Source organism: Prionailurus viverrinus, chromosome E3 (assembly GCF_022837055.1).
Source record: "Prionailurus viverrinus isolate Anna chromosome E3, UM_Priviv_1.0, whole genome shotgun sequence".
In the NCBI taxonomy this organism is placed as follows: Eukaryota; Metazoa; Chordata; class Mammalia; order Carnivora; family Felidae; genus Prionailurus; species Prionailurus viverrinus.
In genome coordinates this window covers 32,048,030-32,064,904 of record NC_062576.1, presented here as the reverse complement: position 1 = coordinate 32,064,904, position 16,875 = coordinate 32,048,030, and the positions used below count along the sequence as shown (strand labels likewise).

The window sequence follows — 16,875 nt, the reverse complement described above, 5'->3', positions numbered from 1 at the left end:
AAACTTTTCTTCCCCTCGACCCTCTTCCCAAATTCGCTTTTAGCCTAGACGTCCCTGTTTCTGTTGGAATTCTGGAATTCTTCACGGGTCGGAAATGTGGGAGCCGAGCTTGACTCCTTTTTCCCTTTTTCACAGGCCATCAGCTTTTACTACGCTCCGTGGTTGAGTGGATTTCTATTCCCCCCACCCCGCAGTTAGATTTTAAGTTCTTAAGGGGCACAGACCTCATCTCATCTATCTCCCTGGGGCCGATCACACAGCACAGCTCTTCAACAGATGGGCCCAAAACGGTTTTCAAACCTTTCTGCCTGACGCCTCAGGCTTGCCTGCCGTCTTGCAACTGTCACCTGGCTTATTTATAGACATTTCCTCTATAAATAAGCAGTTTCTGTTTCAGGTCTGGTTTGTCCTTGGTATTTCCAGTCTACCTCTTGCCCCACCCCTAGGTCTCAAACTTAGAATCCGGAATTGGAGCTGGTATTCAAATCCTTCACCACAGTACGGGGAGATAGCCCCCGCAAGAACTAAGTCATCGTGGTGAAGTTCTTTTTCACCCTCGACACCCTAGCTGCTGTCGTTAACGTTTGCTGCGGACTTCTTGACGAGATTTTACCTGTCCTTCCATGCTGTTCGTTCTGAGGTTTGCTTCTTTCTTTTTGCGATCCAGTTCCGGATGGCTCAGCCGTGCTTCCAAAATGAATATTTTGACAGGTTGCTTAATGTTTGCAAACCTTGTCACCTTCGATGTCTTAATACCCCTCCCTCACCATGTCAGCGATATTGCAGCGCAAGTAAGTAGTTCCGCTTAAACAATTAATTCATTCGTGTCAAGGAGTTTCTCTACGTCGGCTCTTTACTCAAAGAATAAACGTTACAGGAAAGATGGCGAGATCGGAATCAAAAAGTGCAAGGAAACAAGGCGAGCCTTTAACTGCCAAGCGGAGCCAAGTAATTATTCAGAAGTGAACTCAGTTTTATTCGGCACTGTTAGCAACAGAGGTTTTACCGACTCTTCTAATTGTTATTTAGAATCTACAAATCCGTGCTGACGAATTAGGGGGATTGGAGGACAGATCACCTTTGCTGGATGTGGATATCCCGTTGTCAGTTCATTATCTCTCTGATATTGTTTTAATGCAGTGAAAGGAACAAATACAATTCTCTGGACCTGTCTGGGCCTGAGCTTGACAGTTTCTTTGACGGTTTTCGTGTTGATGTTCTTGCTAAGGAAGATGAGGTCTGAACCATCAAAGGACGCATTTAAAAACACAGGTTGGTTTGATGGTCCCTCTTTGAAATCTATTTCCAAGAGCTGGCTATTGTGAGTTTCAGTTCCTCGTCCTTTTTTCATGTTATTTCATTTGGTTAGAGTCCTTTTGAGTGTGTTAGAGGACAGTTAGGTTAAATGAACTTTTGGCGTTTTCGGTGTTTGTATCTTCTCTGGAGGTACCCTACAATGTCAGCCTTCCCCCAGATTCTTCCCTTGGTAATTACTCTTTTGAAGTACTGAGGTTTTCTTGGCAAACATCCAGCTCTTTGACCAAAGTTCGCACCTTGACTGGATGTGCAGAAACTGCTAGCCAGGTTGACGACCATCAGGAAAAAATGTATTTGGCAAGATCCCTGGCCATATTTTTAATACAAATGTTAAGTGCTATTTGCTTGGGTGAACATTTTGCTGCCCAAACGATGCTAGAAATGAATAATAACCAGTTGTCGTTAGATTGTTTGAGGAGTCATTTCAAAGATTATTATCTTTATTAGGCGGTAGAGAAGCGGCCTCAGAGAAATGAATGCTCTACTTAAGGGCTTTTTAAGAAAAAAATATTTCCGTAGCACCTTTGTCTGTGATCTGATCCCCCAACACTTTGCAGCCATTGGCTTATTTGCTTATGCACTTATTTTCCGTCCATAACCCGTAAAGCACTCACCTCATTTGCTTCCTAGTGCAGTGAAGAGAGTTGGATGGCTGTTTTACATAATTTATTCATTTTTAATTTTCCCCCCTCCCCCCTTCCCGTCGGGGTCTGAGAGACAGGTGGGGAGTGACTTTAAGTAGAACATTTTGGGAGATGGAGTTATTCTGTGGCAGCTTGGAGAAGTAGTGAAACTTGCCTTCACAGGCATATAAATGGGGACATAATAGAAACTCCTACCTTACGTGATCATGAAAGATTCATGATAAAAAAAATTTGATATGCTACCAAGTGCTCTGTAAGAGAAGCATCTTTACTTTGAATTCTGAAGTGTGGCCCAAAGGCTGGGTTTGGTGTGCTAGAACATATGGTAATTTGTCACCTTCCATGTGTCAAGTGGGGCCTCAATGCCTCCAAGGGCCAAGTGGGTACCCAGTGAATGCAGTGGGCCAGGTGGAGACTTCAGCCGTGGATGCCCTTCTGAAGGAGACTGGTGCTCTTGACTCTGGCCATTTGTTTCCGTGGAGGAATGTTAGCTCCAAGTTGCCACGTTTTATTGTTGTTGTTGTTTTAAAGAGACCAATCCCCTAGATTTGCATGTGACACCTCTGGAATTTTTTAAACTCTTTTAGAAATTATTTATTTATTAAAAACAGTTTTAATGTTTACTTATTGTTGAGGGAGAGACAGGCGGGGAGGGGGGGAGAGAGAGGGGGGGGGGGGAGAGAGAGGACATGAGCGGGCGAGGGGCAGAGAGATAGGGGGAGACACAGAATCGGAAGCAGGCTCCAGGCTTTGAGCTGTCAGCCCAGAGCCCGACGCGGGGCTCGAACCCACCAACCGTAAGATCATAGCCTGAGCCGAATTTGGACACTCAACCGACTCAGCCACCTGGCGCCCCCCCCCACCCCTTGTAAAAAACATCTCTTGATTTCTAAACGTGGGCCAACAGAACATGTAAGCAAACACTTGAAAACACTGTGTGGCCTAAACAGACTCTGTCTCCAAACCCGCTGTGGCCCGTCGGTTCGTGACTTCTAGTGCAAACATACTCACTTGTTTTGTAGATCTGTCTGCATTGCTTTGAGCCCTAATGTGTGTTGCTGAGACTGTCGTGACCCACCTGTCAACCACCTGGGGAGTTCAGGTTAACGGTTCTGTTTCCGCATCACCAGGATCGGCTCTCCGGAACGAGGCAGAGGCTGACCAACGCGAGAGCCGTGAGAGCAGGACTGGAGCGAAAGTACTCCTCTCGAGGGGTCTGGAGTACACAGTCGAAGAATGTACCTGTGAAGACTGTGTCAAGAACAAATCCACGGTCGATTCTGACCATTCCTTTCCGCTCCCGGCTATGGAGGAAGGTGCAACCATTCTCGTCACCACGAAAACAAATGACTACTGCAATAGCCTGGTAGCTAGTGTCACAGAGATGGAAAGATCCATTTTTACCAGATAATTGACCATGTTGCCTGGTATCGAGCTGCTTTGAGCATCTTTTGTCAGAAGGCAGGAGGGCGATGTATCCCATCTCTTTAGGATGATTGTATGTGTCAGTTGCCGATAGAGCTTTTTTGGTCCTGTAATTCCAGCCAATCGTTATGTTGGCTATACTTCCCTACTTCATTGTTGGGAGCCTAACTGTGTAAATTTCCTTGGTTTAACGATTAAATTCTTGACTCACTGAAAAAAAGCCCTGCAGTGTGTAAATCGCATAGTCACACATTTCTCTGGTAGCCACCTTCTCTCCTAGACCTGCACGCATACATTTAAGGCCAGATTGGAATTTTCTCTTTATTATTAAAGGGAAGCAAGGTTGTTCTATGTACTCCTGTAGGTAGGAGGAGCCTAGAGTCAACCACAGTAATTTAGTGCGCGAGGCAGGAGTGCAAGGTTCCTGACCTTGTAAGCTTCCAGCTTAATGGAGACATCAGGCATTATTATAATTGTGTAAATAAACGTGGAACCGCAAACTGTGACAAAGGCATAGTAGGTATCACTTTCAGAACCCGAATGCAGGTAGTAATAATTATAACTAAAACCTAGCCTAATGTGCCAGGAATGTTCTATATGCTTTGCCTGTACTCACTCCCTTAATGCATACAGCAAATCACAAAGTATGTGGATGATTATTATCTCCACGTTATAGATGATGGCAAAGACGTTTTACAGATGTTAAGTCAGAGCAACTTAACATAAGCAGTAAATGGCAGAGCCAGGATTTAAACCCAGGCGTCCTGATCTTTTTCTCTTTTCTTTTCGTATCAGTTTAAGTCCATGTGAATTCTCCCAAATCTTTTTTGGGCTACAATTTTAGTCATTACTGGGCAGCATTCCTCTCCCGGGGTTGTTTATAAAGGTCCTGGGGTGCTATGGAAACGTTATGCAACAGGTGATGCCTTCTGGTAATGTTGACTTTGATCATTAAGATGCTCACTGGTACACCGAGCATAGATCTCTTGGGGCATTGTGACTTTTGTGTCAGGTTTGGGATATGGGCTTCCATTTGGGGCCCATAATGGTTCCATTCTAGGCTCTTGAGGGCTACGGGAGACAATACAGTACAGTGGTTAAGGCATTGGCTCTCGGAGCCAGACTGCCTGGGTGTGAATCCTGGCTCTGTTGCTAGAAGTTATAAATGGTGGGTGACTGTGTGAAAGTGACTTACACACTTGTGCCTCAGTTTCCCCATCTGTAAAATGGGAATGATAATAGTCTCTCCTTATAAGATTGTCTTAAGGATTGAATGAAAACACACTGACACACCCAGTTGTATACACACGTGTACATATATTTTTTCCATGAAAGTTATCTGGTTCATAATCTTTTGAGTCAGTTATGCTGCTGTAATGATTAGTCCCTTTGAGTTGTAGTATCTCTGAGAGCAGGCATACGTTCCCTTTTAATATACGGAACGTGGCTCCTAGCTTCTCACAGACCCTTTTCCTTCTCCCCTCCCCCCCCAGTACAATCTCTTCAATAAGTAGTTTTTCAAGGCCAAGAAGAGTTGTAGACTTTAAGCTTTTGATTCTTGGTCTTTGAGGACCGGGCTAAAATCTCGGAAAAGAGGAATCACAGTATTTAAAGGGGGTGAGTGGAGAGTGGAGGCAGAACACATAAAGCACAAACTGCAACGTCAATGACTTACCCTGCGTCAAGTGCCAAGGAGAAAAGGCACAGAGTGCTACGAGGGGGTCTAACAAGTTAGGCTCACAACAGCTCCGTGAAGCAGGTGTGCATTGCCTTACGGAAGGTTCCAGAGGCAGGTGGACCTAATTGGGGTGGGGGTGTGCAGGGGGTAGATCTACACACAGACTCTTCAGAATAACAAGTTTATTTATTTATTTAGAGAGAGAGAGAGAGAACGAGAGACAGGGAGCAGGGGAGGGGCACAGAGAGAGGGAGAAGAGAGAGAGAATCCCAAGCAGGGAGCCCGGCACAGGGCTCAATCTCACAAATCATGTGACAGTGCCCTGAGCCGAAATTCAAGTTGGATGCTTCACCGACTCAGCCACCCAGGTGCCCTTCTTTTTCCTTTAAATTTTTATTTAAATTCTAGGTAGTTAACATACAGTGCAATATTGGTTATCAGTAGAATTCAGTGATTCATCACTCACAAACAACTCAGTGCTCATCATACGTGCCCTCCATAATACCCAACCCCCACCCACTTGTCTCCCATCAACCCTCAGTTTGTTCTCTATCCTTAACAGTCTCCTATGGCTTATTTCCCTCTCTCCTCTTGTCTGGTGGGTTTTTGTTTTTTTTTTTTTTTATTTATTTTTGGGACAGAGAGAGACAGAGCATGAACGGGGGAGGGGCAGAGAGAGAGGGAGACACAGGATCAGAAACAGGCTCCAGGCTCCGAGCCATCAGCCCAGAGCCCGACGCGGGGCTCGAACTCACGGACCGCGAGATCGTGACCTGGCTGAAGTCGGACGCTTAACCGACTGCGCCACCCAGGCGCCCCTGTGTTTTTTTTTTTTTTTTTTTTTTAATATTTTCATCTTTACGTTCTCTCAGTCCCTACACATAGCCACATTTTGCATGTTTGTAATCATGGCATACAGACTAATTTGCGTGGGCTTTTTCTTACTTAATGTATTATCATTGGCTTTTCTCTGGGTTTCCGACTTTATAATTAGCATTTTCAACGACTCCAAGAGATTCCTTGTGAAGTGGGCCATGATCTGCTTAGCTCTTCTGTAGCTGGGCTTCGGTGCTTTCCCCTCTTCCACTATCATATTATTACTTTTTTAAGTTTATTTGTTTATTTTTGAGAGAGACAGAGAGTGTGAACAGGGGAAGGAGGGAGGGGGAGAGGGAGGGAGGGAGGGAGGGGGAGAGAGAGAGAGAGAGAGAGAGAGAGAGAGAGAGAGAGAGGGAATCCCAAGCAGGCTCTGCAATGTCAGTGCAGATCCCGATATGGGGCTCGAACTTACGCAACTGTGAGATCATGACCTGATCTGAAACCAAGAGTCGGATGCTTACCGGACTGAGCCACCCAGGTGCCCCCCACTATCATAAATAATGCTGCCTGACAACCTTCTCCAAAGAGCCCTTGACCTCTGTTGAACCCAAAAGATCAATTCCCAGGGGCCAGAGGTTTTGTGCTGAGAGGCAGCGTAGTAGGAAGACCAGCCGGCTGTGCATCGCACAGAACTGGGCTCGAATTCCGGCTCCATTTCCCTGTGGGGTCTGGTCTCTCAATTCAGTGTTCTTAACTGTGGGTCAAGATTTATCAGCGGATCAATCAACGGTCTCAGTCAGCATGAAAGAAAGAAAGAAAAGAAAGAAAAAGAAAGAAAGAAAGAAAGAAAGAAAGAAAGAAAGAAAGAAAGAAAGAAAGAAAAAAAGAAAGAAAGAAAGAGAAAGAAAGAAAGAAAAAGAAAAACAGGAGAGAATACCTACAGAACTTTGTTAAAACGTCTCCTTTAACCACGCATGCGTGTACTGGGTTGTGACGTAAAATACATTGTTACTCCCAGTTGAGGGCAGGACAAAGAGGAAAATTGCCCTTTTAGCCTTTCTGGGTCCTTTCTCCCCAATCTGTAAAATGGGCAGTAACGTGGGCTTTATATTACGCGCACGTGTTGGCACATCATTCATCCGCCTTCATCTCCGATGCCACCACCGTAGCCCCAGGCGTATTATTTCTCTCTGGGCAACTGACTGAAATGGCTCCCTAACCAGCCACCTTCTTTCCAGCCTGTTCCACTAAAACTCATTCTCAATCCGGGAAGAGCAATCGTCTTAGCACCTAATTCAGATCCTGTCACTCTTCTGCTTCAATTCTTGCAATCCTTCTGGTTCCCTTACCTACGTAAGAGCTACACAGAACACAGAAGGGTCCAGGCCCCTCAGCACGGCCCTCAAGGCCCTCCGCCCAGTTCTCCTATCTCCTCTCTTTGAACACTCTCTTCTCACCCACCCTCTGGCTCCAGTCAACCCGTCAAGTCAGGGCCTTGGCGTTTGCCGTTCCTTCTGGAACATTTTTCCTGCGCCATCTTCCCCGACCGTCTCCCAGCCATCATCCCGGTCTGGGCTCAAAGGTCGACTCCTTAGAGGCGCCCTCCAGAACCGTCCGCCTCCCCCGTTCCCACGCTTTGGCCCATTCCCCTTTTTTATTTCCCTTCTCAGCTCCTATTACTCTCTGGAAAGGTGTTGGCCCATTTCTCGTGGCCTGGCCACGGTCTCCCGACGGGGCTGTGGGCCCAGGAGGAAAGCGTTGCTCTCGCACCACCGCGTGGCCCTGCGGGCGCCTCTGACCCGTCCCGGCCCCCGCCGCACCACCGCCCCACCGCCCCGCCGGCTCCCCTGTTTACCTTCCGGGTCGGTGGGCGGGTCCGCGGCGGCGGCGCTCTACTTCCGGGGCGGGGCGGGCGGGCGGGGCGGCGCGCTGTCTCCCGGCCTGTCTGGAGCCCGGCGGCGGCAGTGGCGGCAGCGGCGGCAGCGCGGCGCAGGCACCGGCCCGGGAGCAGCACCATGAGCGGTGAGTGGCGGCCTCGCCGCTGTCACCCGGCCGGGCCGCCCCGGCTCCCGCCGCTCCAGCTGCACACTCCGGCCCCCGAGCCCCCGCGTCCCGCCCGCCCGCCGGCCGACCCCGTCCCGTCGCTCGCAGACCCCTGTGTACGCCCGGGGGCTGGACCCTGGTCACCTGCACTTCTCTGGCGACCCGAGCCCAGGCACTCCCAGCCCCCAGCCTCCCGTCCACCACTTAGCCCGCTCCTGGACACCTGTCTCCAGACCTCCAGTCTCTCCCAGCGCTCCGACCCCCGTGCCCAGTCACCACTCTCCCCGTCCTCAGTCCACCGGGTCTCAGTCCCTCCTAACTCCTGGACGCCCCCAGTCCCAGCTTCAGCTCCAGGGCCCTCGGCTCCTTCACCATTCCCGCTTCCCAGGCCCCGTGTGTGCGGTCCCTCCAGTCTCCAGGCAGGCAGGGAGGGTGTCGTCTCCAGACACTCTTAGCTTGCTGGCCCCCGAGCCCCGAGCCCCCGTGGCTGTCGGTCCCCAGAGGACTGTGAGTGCTCCAGCCTCTTTGTCTTCCCCGCGCCTCCCATTCCCTTGCGCCCTGTCCCCCGGTGCTTTGCTGTCCCAGTCCCCAGTGGTTCCCAGTTACTCGCTCAGTTTCCCTACTGGCCCTTGCTTCTTACATTTTGGTTATTATTATTATTATTATTATTATTATTTGTTTCATACTCCCGCCCCTTTCACTTCTTTTCCTAGCTCCTCTGAGGTCTCCTTGGCCCTGTCCTGCACCCCCTTCCCTTCTGGGTCCACACCGAACCCATCTGGGGACCAACGCGTCGCAAGTCCCAGCCCACCCCCCTCCCGCCCGCAGGGAGGGGTGTGGTTTTGGTGGGGAGGCCGGGAGTGGGAGGGAGGTGGGTGTGGACAGCTCGTCCTCGGTGTTTCTGAAGTTTAGTCCCTAGACTTGGACGCGTGTTCTCAGCCCTTCTCTGAAGCGGTCTGTCGGTGTTTTGGTGCTAAGTCATTCCTGGGTGGTGGTGGACGTTCAGAGTGACTCCGGGAAGCCTCTCAGCCCGCCCTGACTGGGATCTGCATTTTCTTAGGAGGATCCGCCTACCGTTTCCCTGCCTGTTTTCCTCTGAACTGTGGGATTGCCTCTGAAGTGTCCCTGCATTCCCCCCCCCTTCCCCCCCCCCCCCCCCCCCCCCCGCCCGTAGCCCTAGCCTTTCACCCAGGCATTTCTGGAGTTTGGGGGGTGGGGGCAAAGAGGTGAGGATGTGTCTCTCTTAGTTTTTAACGTTTGAGTTATCTCCATGGGTCACTTTTTTTTTTTTTTTTTTTTTTTTTTTTTTTTTTTTTACAAGACATGCGCCTTTTGTTTTGCCTTTCAGAGCAAGATGTGTGAAATTGTTGGTCCTGGTGAGGGAGCTGGGAAGGGGGTTTCCTGGGAGATAGGCCAGCTTCTGTTGTCAGAGCAAATGATTTTTGGCCAGTTAAAGTTTCTGGCCCCTGAATGTCAGTGATCCTGCAGCAAAGATGTGATGAGCTGGTTTCCACCCAGGAGATAATACACCCTGGTGTAAGTGCGGGCCCTGGATGGAGCTAGACAGCCTGAGTTCAAATCCTGACTCTGCTATAAAAAGCTGTGTGATTTGGCCATTCTGGAAGTCCCAGCAAAATGGGGGTAGATAATAGTACCTGTCACCTAGTTGTGTTGTGATGACTAAATAACTCTACCGGGTTATTGGTACTGTGCTTCGTGTGGTGTGTAGATGGGAACTTAGTGCGGTTGTTGTGGAGGTAAGGACCCAGCCGAGGCTCAGGTGGGGTGATTTTCTGACCCAGCTCTGAGACAAGGGCTGGGGCTAACTACGCCTTGAAAACCTCTTGCTTTTAATATAACCAAGGAGACTGTGCCTCAAATTCTGGACCATTCTCGGGCCTTGATCCCAGGTGCCAGTGAAATTGACAAGCCAAGGGAAATTGATCAATGTAGCCTTCAAAAGCCAACTTAATACCAAAGATAAGGACGTTTTAAAATTTATTAAAAAAAATCATTACAAAAGGAAACCAACAGATGGCTTTTTAAGGAAGAAGTGTTCAGGATGGATGACAGCCTTCTTTTGGAAAGATTGTAATTGAGGCAGAAAAAATGGTTGCTGAGGGCAGAAGGGAAGTCCGAGGTATTTTCAATTTTTTTCTTTCCCCTAGTTTTATTGGCAAATAATTGACATACATCACCGTAAGTTTAGGGCGAGCAGCGTGATTGCCATTTATCGTGAAATGATTACCTTGATGGGTTCAGCTAACATCCATCTTCTTTGGATACAATAAGAAAATAAGAACATTTTTCTCTTTGCGATTAGAGCTCTTAGGATTTCCTGTCGTAGCTCTTTTTCTAGATATCGTACAGCTGTGTTGACGTGTTGTCCTTGACATCTCTAATGCGTACATATCTTATAACTGGACTTCTGTAACTTTTGACCCCCATTCTCCAGTTACCCCTTCACGTTTCTTTTTTTTTATTTTTTAATTTTTTTTTAATGTTTATTTTTGAGAGAGAGAGGGAGAGACAGAGCACGAGCGGGGGAGAGACAACGCGAGACACAATCCGAAGGAGGCTCCAGGCTCTGAGCTGTCAGCACAGAGCCCGATGCGGGGCTTGAACCCATGAACTGTTGAGATGGTGACCTGAGCCAAAGTAGGACCCTTAACCAACTGAGCCACCCAGGTGCCCCGCCCCCCTTCACGTTTCTTGAGAATACAGTTAAAACAAGGTTTTCTCACCCTTGGGGTTGATGATTGGGCACCATAAAATAATGTTGCATGGAAGTATGTCTTCTCTTCCCTCTGTCCTTCCTTTTTTTTTTTTAATAGAAAATTTCAAACATCTCTAACGTGGAGAGAATAGTCTAATGAGCACTTACCATCTCATGATCACTTCCCCTTTGTACCTATCTATTTCTTACTTCTGTCCCCAGTTTATTTTGAAGCAAATCCCAGACACTGACCGGATCCTTTCATCTGTTACTATTTTAATGTGTATCTCTAACATATTGGGACTCTTTTTAAAAAAAAAATTTAGCTCAATTTCATTATCATACCTGTAAGAAATTAGCAGTAATTCATTAACAGCAGATATTCAAGATTCAAATTTCCATGATTGCCTTATAATTTTAGAGTTTTTTCTTTAAGACTCAGGATCTAAACAAGGTTTAAACAATGCAGATTGTTGTGTTTTTTAAGTCTTCAAATCTCTCTCTCTCTCTTTTTTAGTTTAATTGCTATCTTTTTAGTGTTTAGTATATTCACAGAGTTGTGCCTGCATCAGCATAATCGGATTTAGAACATTTTCATCAGTCCAGAAAGAAATGCTGTACCTCTTAACTGTGGTTCCTCATTCTCCCTCCCCTTAGCCCCAAGCAACCACTAATCTACTCTACCTATGGATTTACCTATTGCCAATATTTCATATAGATTGAGTCATACAATATGTAGCCTTTTGTGTCTGGCTGTTTTCACTAAAAGTATCCTTCTAAACTTTGCCACAGTGTAGCATGGAACTCAGGTTCATTCCATCTTGTGTTTGAATAACATCTCATTGTTCTCTGTTTTGTTTAGCCATTCTTCAGTTGATGGACATTTGACTTGTTTCCACTTTTTGGCCCCTTTAGGAATAATGCTGCTGTGAACATTCATGTACAAGTTTTTGTGTGAGCGTATCTTTTCATTTCTCTCTGGTCGATATCTAAGAGCAGAATTGCTGGCCCCGTCTGAGGAACGGTCAGACAGTTTTCCAAAGCAGCTGCACCATTTTCCATTCCCACTAGCGCTGCATGAAGGTTCTGGTTTCTTCACACCTTTGCCAACAGCCTTTTGATTATAGCCATTCTGAGTGGGTGTGAAGTGGTGCCTTTTTGTGGTTTTGATTTGCATTTCCCTAATGATCAATGATGTTGAGCATATTTTCATGAGCTTATTGGCTGTTTGTGTGTATCTTCTTTCGAGAAATGTCTGCTCAGATTCCTTTGTCCATTTTTAAATTGGGTTGTTTTTATTGTTGACCCATAAGAATTCTGTATAGTTTCTAGGTACAAGTCCCTTAGATGTATTATTTATAAAAATGTCTCCCATTTTGTGTGTGTGTGTGTGTGTGTGTGTTTTAACTTTCTTGATATTGTCCTTTGAAGCAAAAAATCTTTTTTTTAGGGGTGCCTGGGTGGCTCAGTCGGTTAAGCATCTGACTTTAGCTCAGGTCACGATCTCACAGTTGGTGAGTTCAAGCCCCATGTTGGGCTGTGTGCTGACAGTTCACAGCCTGGACCTTGCTTTGGATTCTGTGTCTGCATCTCTCTCTGCCCCTCCCCTACTCCTGCTCTGTCTCTCTCTGTCTCTCTCTCTCAAAAATAAATAAACATTAAATTTTTATTTTATTTTTTTTTAACTAATAGGTTGCCGTTTCATCTGTCTGTTTTTACCCCTTGCAATTTTTGATGAAGGAAATAGATCATGTCTTTGTGGGATTTTGCTGATTGCATCCTTTTGGTGTGGTTTGACATGTTTCTCAGTCTCTTGTATTTCCTGTAAATTGGCAATTAGAGTCTTCTGTATTTTGTAGTTGAAAACGTTTGAGTCAGAGGTCAGCGGGTTTCAAGGCCAAATGCATTAAGTGCAAATAACCAGGAAGTGGAATGCCTAGGTAATGCGTACACAAGATAAATGGGTGTCGTGAGGCCGAACAACCCTGATGACCATTAACAGGGTAGATGAGACATATATGTGGTATGGTCACATGATGGAAAACCTCAAAGATGTTAAAAGGAATAAAATGGATTTATACATATCACTGTGGCTATATCTCAACATTAACGTTCTCTAAAAAGAAGCAGAGTGCAGGAATATACTAAAATATATACCTTGATGCACATTAAACCATGTGTATGAAACAATGTTTGTGGATTCGTATGTGTGTGTAGAGGTAACATAGCCAGTAGGAAGGATGCCTGCTACGTGTGGGTGGTTGTCGGAGGTTAATAGCTGGTCATGATTTATTTGTTTCTCTTTAAAGAATCTAGTAGGGAGGAATACTTACTTGATGACCAGCCTGCTCGAGCTAAGGAATTATGATTGCCAGATAATTCTTCTGCTCTTATTTAGAAAGTAGAACTTGAAGGACCAGAAAGTCATGGTTCTCAAGCTTTTTTTTTTTTTTTTTGTAAGACTGTTTGAAGGACCTTGATGCTCATTTCCATCAGTAATTAGTCTGTCAAGGATCTTTAAGTTAGTTAAGACGCTAAAAACCCTGTTTCAAGGGTGGGGAAAGCTAAACCTAGAGAGGTCACATATGTCCGAGTTTGGGGCTTCGTGGGTCATTTGCTGCTGTTTCTTGCCTGATTTTTATGTACATTTTGGCAGCTTTATCTTGTTTTTCTGGAATGTTGAGGCTCATGGTTTTCTCTTTGGCATTGACTGGGTTATTTTCAGCAGTAGCTTGTATTTGGGATGAAGAATCAGCTGAAGCGAGTGAATAGAAAAAAAGAATGTGTGTGGTTTTCATTCAAAGAAAAAAGTGATGATATCAACTTTTTTCCCCTCTAATGAAGGCATTGGGTTGATCTGTTATGGCAGATTGCAAGAAGTAAGTGTTCTACTGTCAGCAAATATTTGACCATGTCCTGTGCTAGTAAGTGGCAATGGACTAAAACCCATTGACATCACCTCTCCTGCTTCCTTGTTGTAACCAATAGGAAACTAAGTTCTTAGAGTTCTTAAAATATGGGAACTAAAATCTAAGAATCTGTGGCCTTCTCTGAATTCTGGCAAATGTAAACATGATTCTAGATAAAGGATAAAGCGCCTTCCATCCCGCTGCCCTCTTGTCTCAATGGGGGTGAAAAGTGGTTCTCGAGAGAGAAAGAAATTTTAATGTTATGTGGGAAACACAGATATGTATGCAGTATGTAAACAGATATACAGTGTATTTGCGGTATTGAAATTTCATGGAGGGATGATTAAAAAATTGTCTGAACGAGATCTGAAGGGGGAAGGTAACGAATAAAGGGTTGAGCAACACTGATAAGAGCTGAAGTAATTTTACCATTACTCTAGAAATTTGCATTTTGCTTTTACCCTTAACATTTTTGGGTAAAGCTTTGCCACATCGCTACATGATCTTTGTATTGATCACTTTTGTAGGCTTCATAACCCATCAATCCATCTACCTGCTTGTAGTATAATTTTTTAAAAACATGTTTTTTTAAATTTATTTTTGAGAGAGAGAGAGAGAGCATGAACAGGGGAAAGGCAGAGGGAGAGAGAGAGAGAGAGAGAGAGAGAATCTGAAGCAGGCTCCAGTCTCTGAGCTGCCAGTGCAGGGCCGGACGCGGGACTTGAACTCACAAACTGCGAGATCATGACCTGAGCTGAAGTCGGCTGCTCAACTGACCAAGCCATCCAGGTGCCCCATATGTAGCGTAATTTTTAAACCATAGTATTTGATTCTACTTTTGGAAACTTAACTTATTTTCCTTTTTCTTTCTTTTTTTGGTTCTTATTATAAATAATGATGCATTATTATAAATAATGATCCTTTTGATTGATATGTCCTTAGGATGATTTCCCTGAAGTAGCTGTAACATGGAAATGTGGATAGTTCTTGATTGTTCTTGCTTTCGAAGTGGTTGCAGTAACTTGAAATGCTGCTGGAAGGCGTGAGGGCTCGGGTGGCCACAGAGCCTGGCCGGAAATTCAGGGTTCAACATTCAGCAGACATTTACCGAATGACACTTTGATGCTTCATCCGTCACTTAGCAGAGGGCTGCACTGTTGGTGTCTGTGGAAGCACATGGAATGAATGGACCAAAAGGTTTTGTGGGAGTAACGGACATGTCAGCCAGGACTCCTCAGTTGCCTGTGGCAGAAGTTGATCTGGGAAAAGCTGGAGTTTAAAACATCTTGCAATGGAGAGGTCTAGGGATAGGACTGTCCTCAGGCCCAGTTGCATTCTGGTGCTGAGAGCATCATTAGGACAACCTTTCTGTCTGTTTCAAAACTCCACTTTCCTCTTGGTTGGCTTCTCCTTCAGCAGCCTCTGTCTACCCCGTGGAGGCAAGATGCCTGCCCGCAGCTCTCGGGTCACAGCCTACCGTGTAGCAACACCCAAGCAGAGGGTGGGCCTCTTTCCCAGTTGCTCCCGCAGCAGTGCTGGGGCTGACTCACAGCAGTCTGGCAGGCTATGTGGTCATCCTGGAACCCATCGCTGTGGCTCTTGTTGGCCGGGTCTGGGTCGCACGCCCAGTCCAGAGCCCGAGGGTGGCGTCTGACTACTTGTTGTCTGGATAGAGGAGGAACTGACGGGAGAGGGCTGTGAGGAAGGTGGGTTGTGAGCAGAGACCTGAGGGAGGGGAAGGGTTGCTCCTGAGTTTTGCTCCTGAGCAGCTGAAGGGGGGGTAAGCCTTGCCTCTCACTGAGGTGGGGAGGGTGACGGAACATCAGTTTGGGGCGTGGGCGGTAGCAGTCTGAAGCCTTAGGGGGAGTGAGGACTCTTCCTGGGCCCTGACTTCTGCTTGCCTCTCTGGGAGCCCTCCAGGGGTCTGGCTCTGGTGCTTTGCCCGTCGCCCCTGCAGCGCCCTGCTGGGCTGTGCTCCCTCCAGGCTTTACTTGGAGGGAACCTTGTCCATCGCATCTTATTTTTCCTTGCCTGTCTGCATGTTTTAGGATCTGCTCTTTTCTCCCTCATCTTAAAAAATAAATACATAAAAAATAAAAAAGCAAAAAACCCCAAATGACTTTAAAGATGATTGTGAATACATGGAATATCCCTATAGACATACCTTCCAAGAACATTAGGATGTTTAGATTTTTAGTTATTGCACTTCTGTCTCTGCTCAGTGCATATGCATTTTACATAATTGCCTTGAGTCTACATCTGAATTAGTGTTTCCACTTACATTATAGCATTTATCCATGTGTCTTCCTGTCACCGTTATTTAAAAAGGCTGCATAACGTTCCACCAAATGGATGTACCATTGTAGGAAAAGAGAGTAAATTCCATTTATGATGTTCAAGGATAGAATTGGCAAGCGTTTTCTGTAAAGACCCAGATAATAAATATTTTCTGCTTTGTGGGCCATCTGGTCTCCATCCCAACTACTCATCCCTGTTGGAGTATAAAAGCAGCAGAGGCAATCAATAAACGAAAGGATGTGGCTGTGTTCCAATAAAACTTTATTTAGAAGAACAGGCAGCAGCTGGATTTGCTGTGTTTGCTGACCCCCCTTCTAGAATACCCCAGGAGGAGTCTGAGTGCCCCTGATGCTGTGCTTGGGCTGTTACTGTGGCCTAGTGGCATCAAGTTGGGACTCAGTCCTGGATTGAACTCCCTGTGGAAGGACCTGAGCATGTTCTGGAACTTCTCTGACTCTTAATTCCCTCATCCGAAGATGCAAGTTAAAGCAAGCGATGGACCTGTAGTTCCTTAGTATTTGGAGCATAGAGGAACTGGTGAAATAGTCACTTCTTCCTTTTCTCATTTCCCCTCTTCCTCCTCTTTGGCTTAGTTTCCAGGGTGTCAGGAAGGTATTTGGATGTTTTGTTAACTTTTTGTGTGGACTTCCCCCTTGCTCTTCGGAACCTACTGCCGCCATACGTTGTTGGCAGTGAGTGCTGTGTGTGCCTGCTTCCACACACTTTACTGGCAGTGGAGAATTGCATCCTCAGTGTTCCTTGGTGAATTGAGTAGTTATATAATGGCAACATGTGGCAGCTAATTTGGTAGGTTTGTAATTTGCATTTCTCCAGCCGTGAGGAAAGATTCATTTTCCCTTCAGAGTGCTTGCACAGTGCCATTATAGTGTTTTTTTGTAAGCAGAGACTGGCAAACTGTGCCGGGCACCTGTGTTAACGTTAATAAAGTTTTATTGGAACACAAGCACGTCCGTTCATTGACTCTCGATAACAACTGCTTTCGCTGTCCGGTGGCAGAATTGAGTG

General features: G+C 46.2%; 2 protein-coding genes across 11 annotated transcripts in view; both read left to right on the top strand.

Annotated features, from left to right (window-relative positions):
- The first annotated feature begins 486 nt into the window (after window positions 1–486).
- TNFRSF17 (TNF receptor superfamily member 17) lies at window positions 487–3,606 on the top strand. The gene is made up of 3 exons (XM_047839173.1): window positions 487–791; window positions 1,141–1,272; window positions 3,092–3,606. Exons 1-3 carry the CDS (start codon window positions 674–676, stop codon window positions 3,370–3,372), a joined length of 531 nt encoding a protein of 176 aa, XP_047695129.1. The 5' UTR covers window positions 487–673; the 3' UTR covers window positions 3,373–3,606.
- A 4,217-nt stretch (window positions 3,607–7,823) lies between these two features.
- SNX29 (sorting nexin 29) overlaps window positions 7,824–16,875 on the top strand; it is a 499,251-nt gene continuing 490,199 nt past the window's right edge. For all 10 annotated transcript variants that reach the window (XR_007147865.1, XR_007147866.1, XR_007147869.1 and 7 more), the window contains exon 1: window positions 7,824–7,905. Coding sequence is in view for 2 of the 10 variants with exons in the window: in XM_047839171.1 (XP_047695127.1) it covers window positions 7,899–7,905 (7 nt within the window). In the remaining 8 variants the exon portion in view is untranslated. The remainder of the gene's footprint in view (window positions 7,906–16,875) is intronic.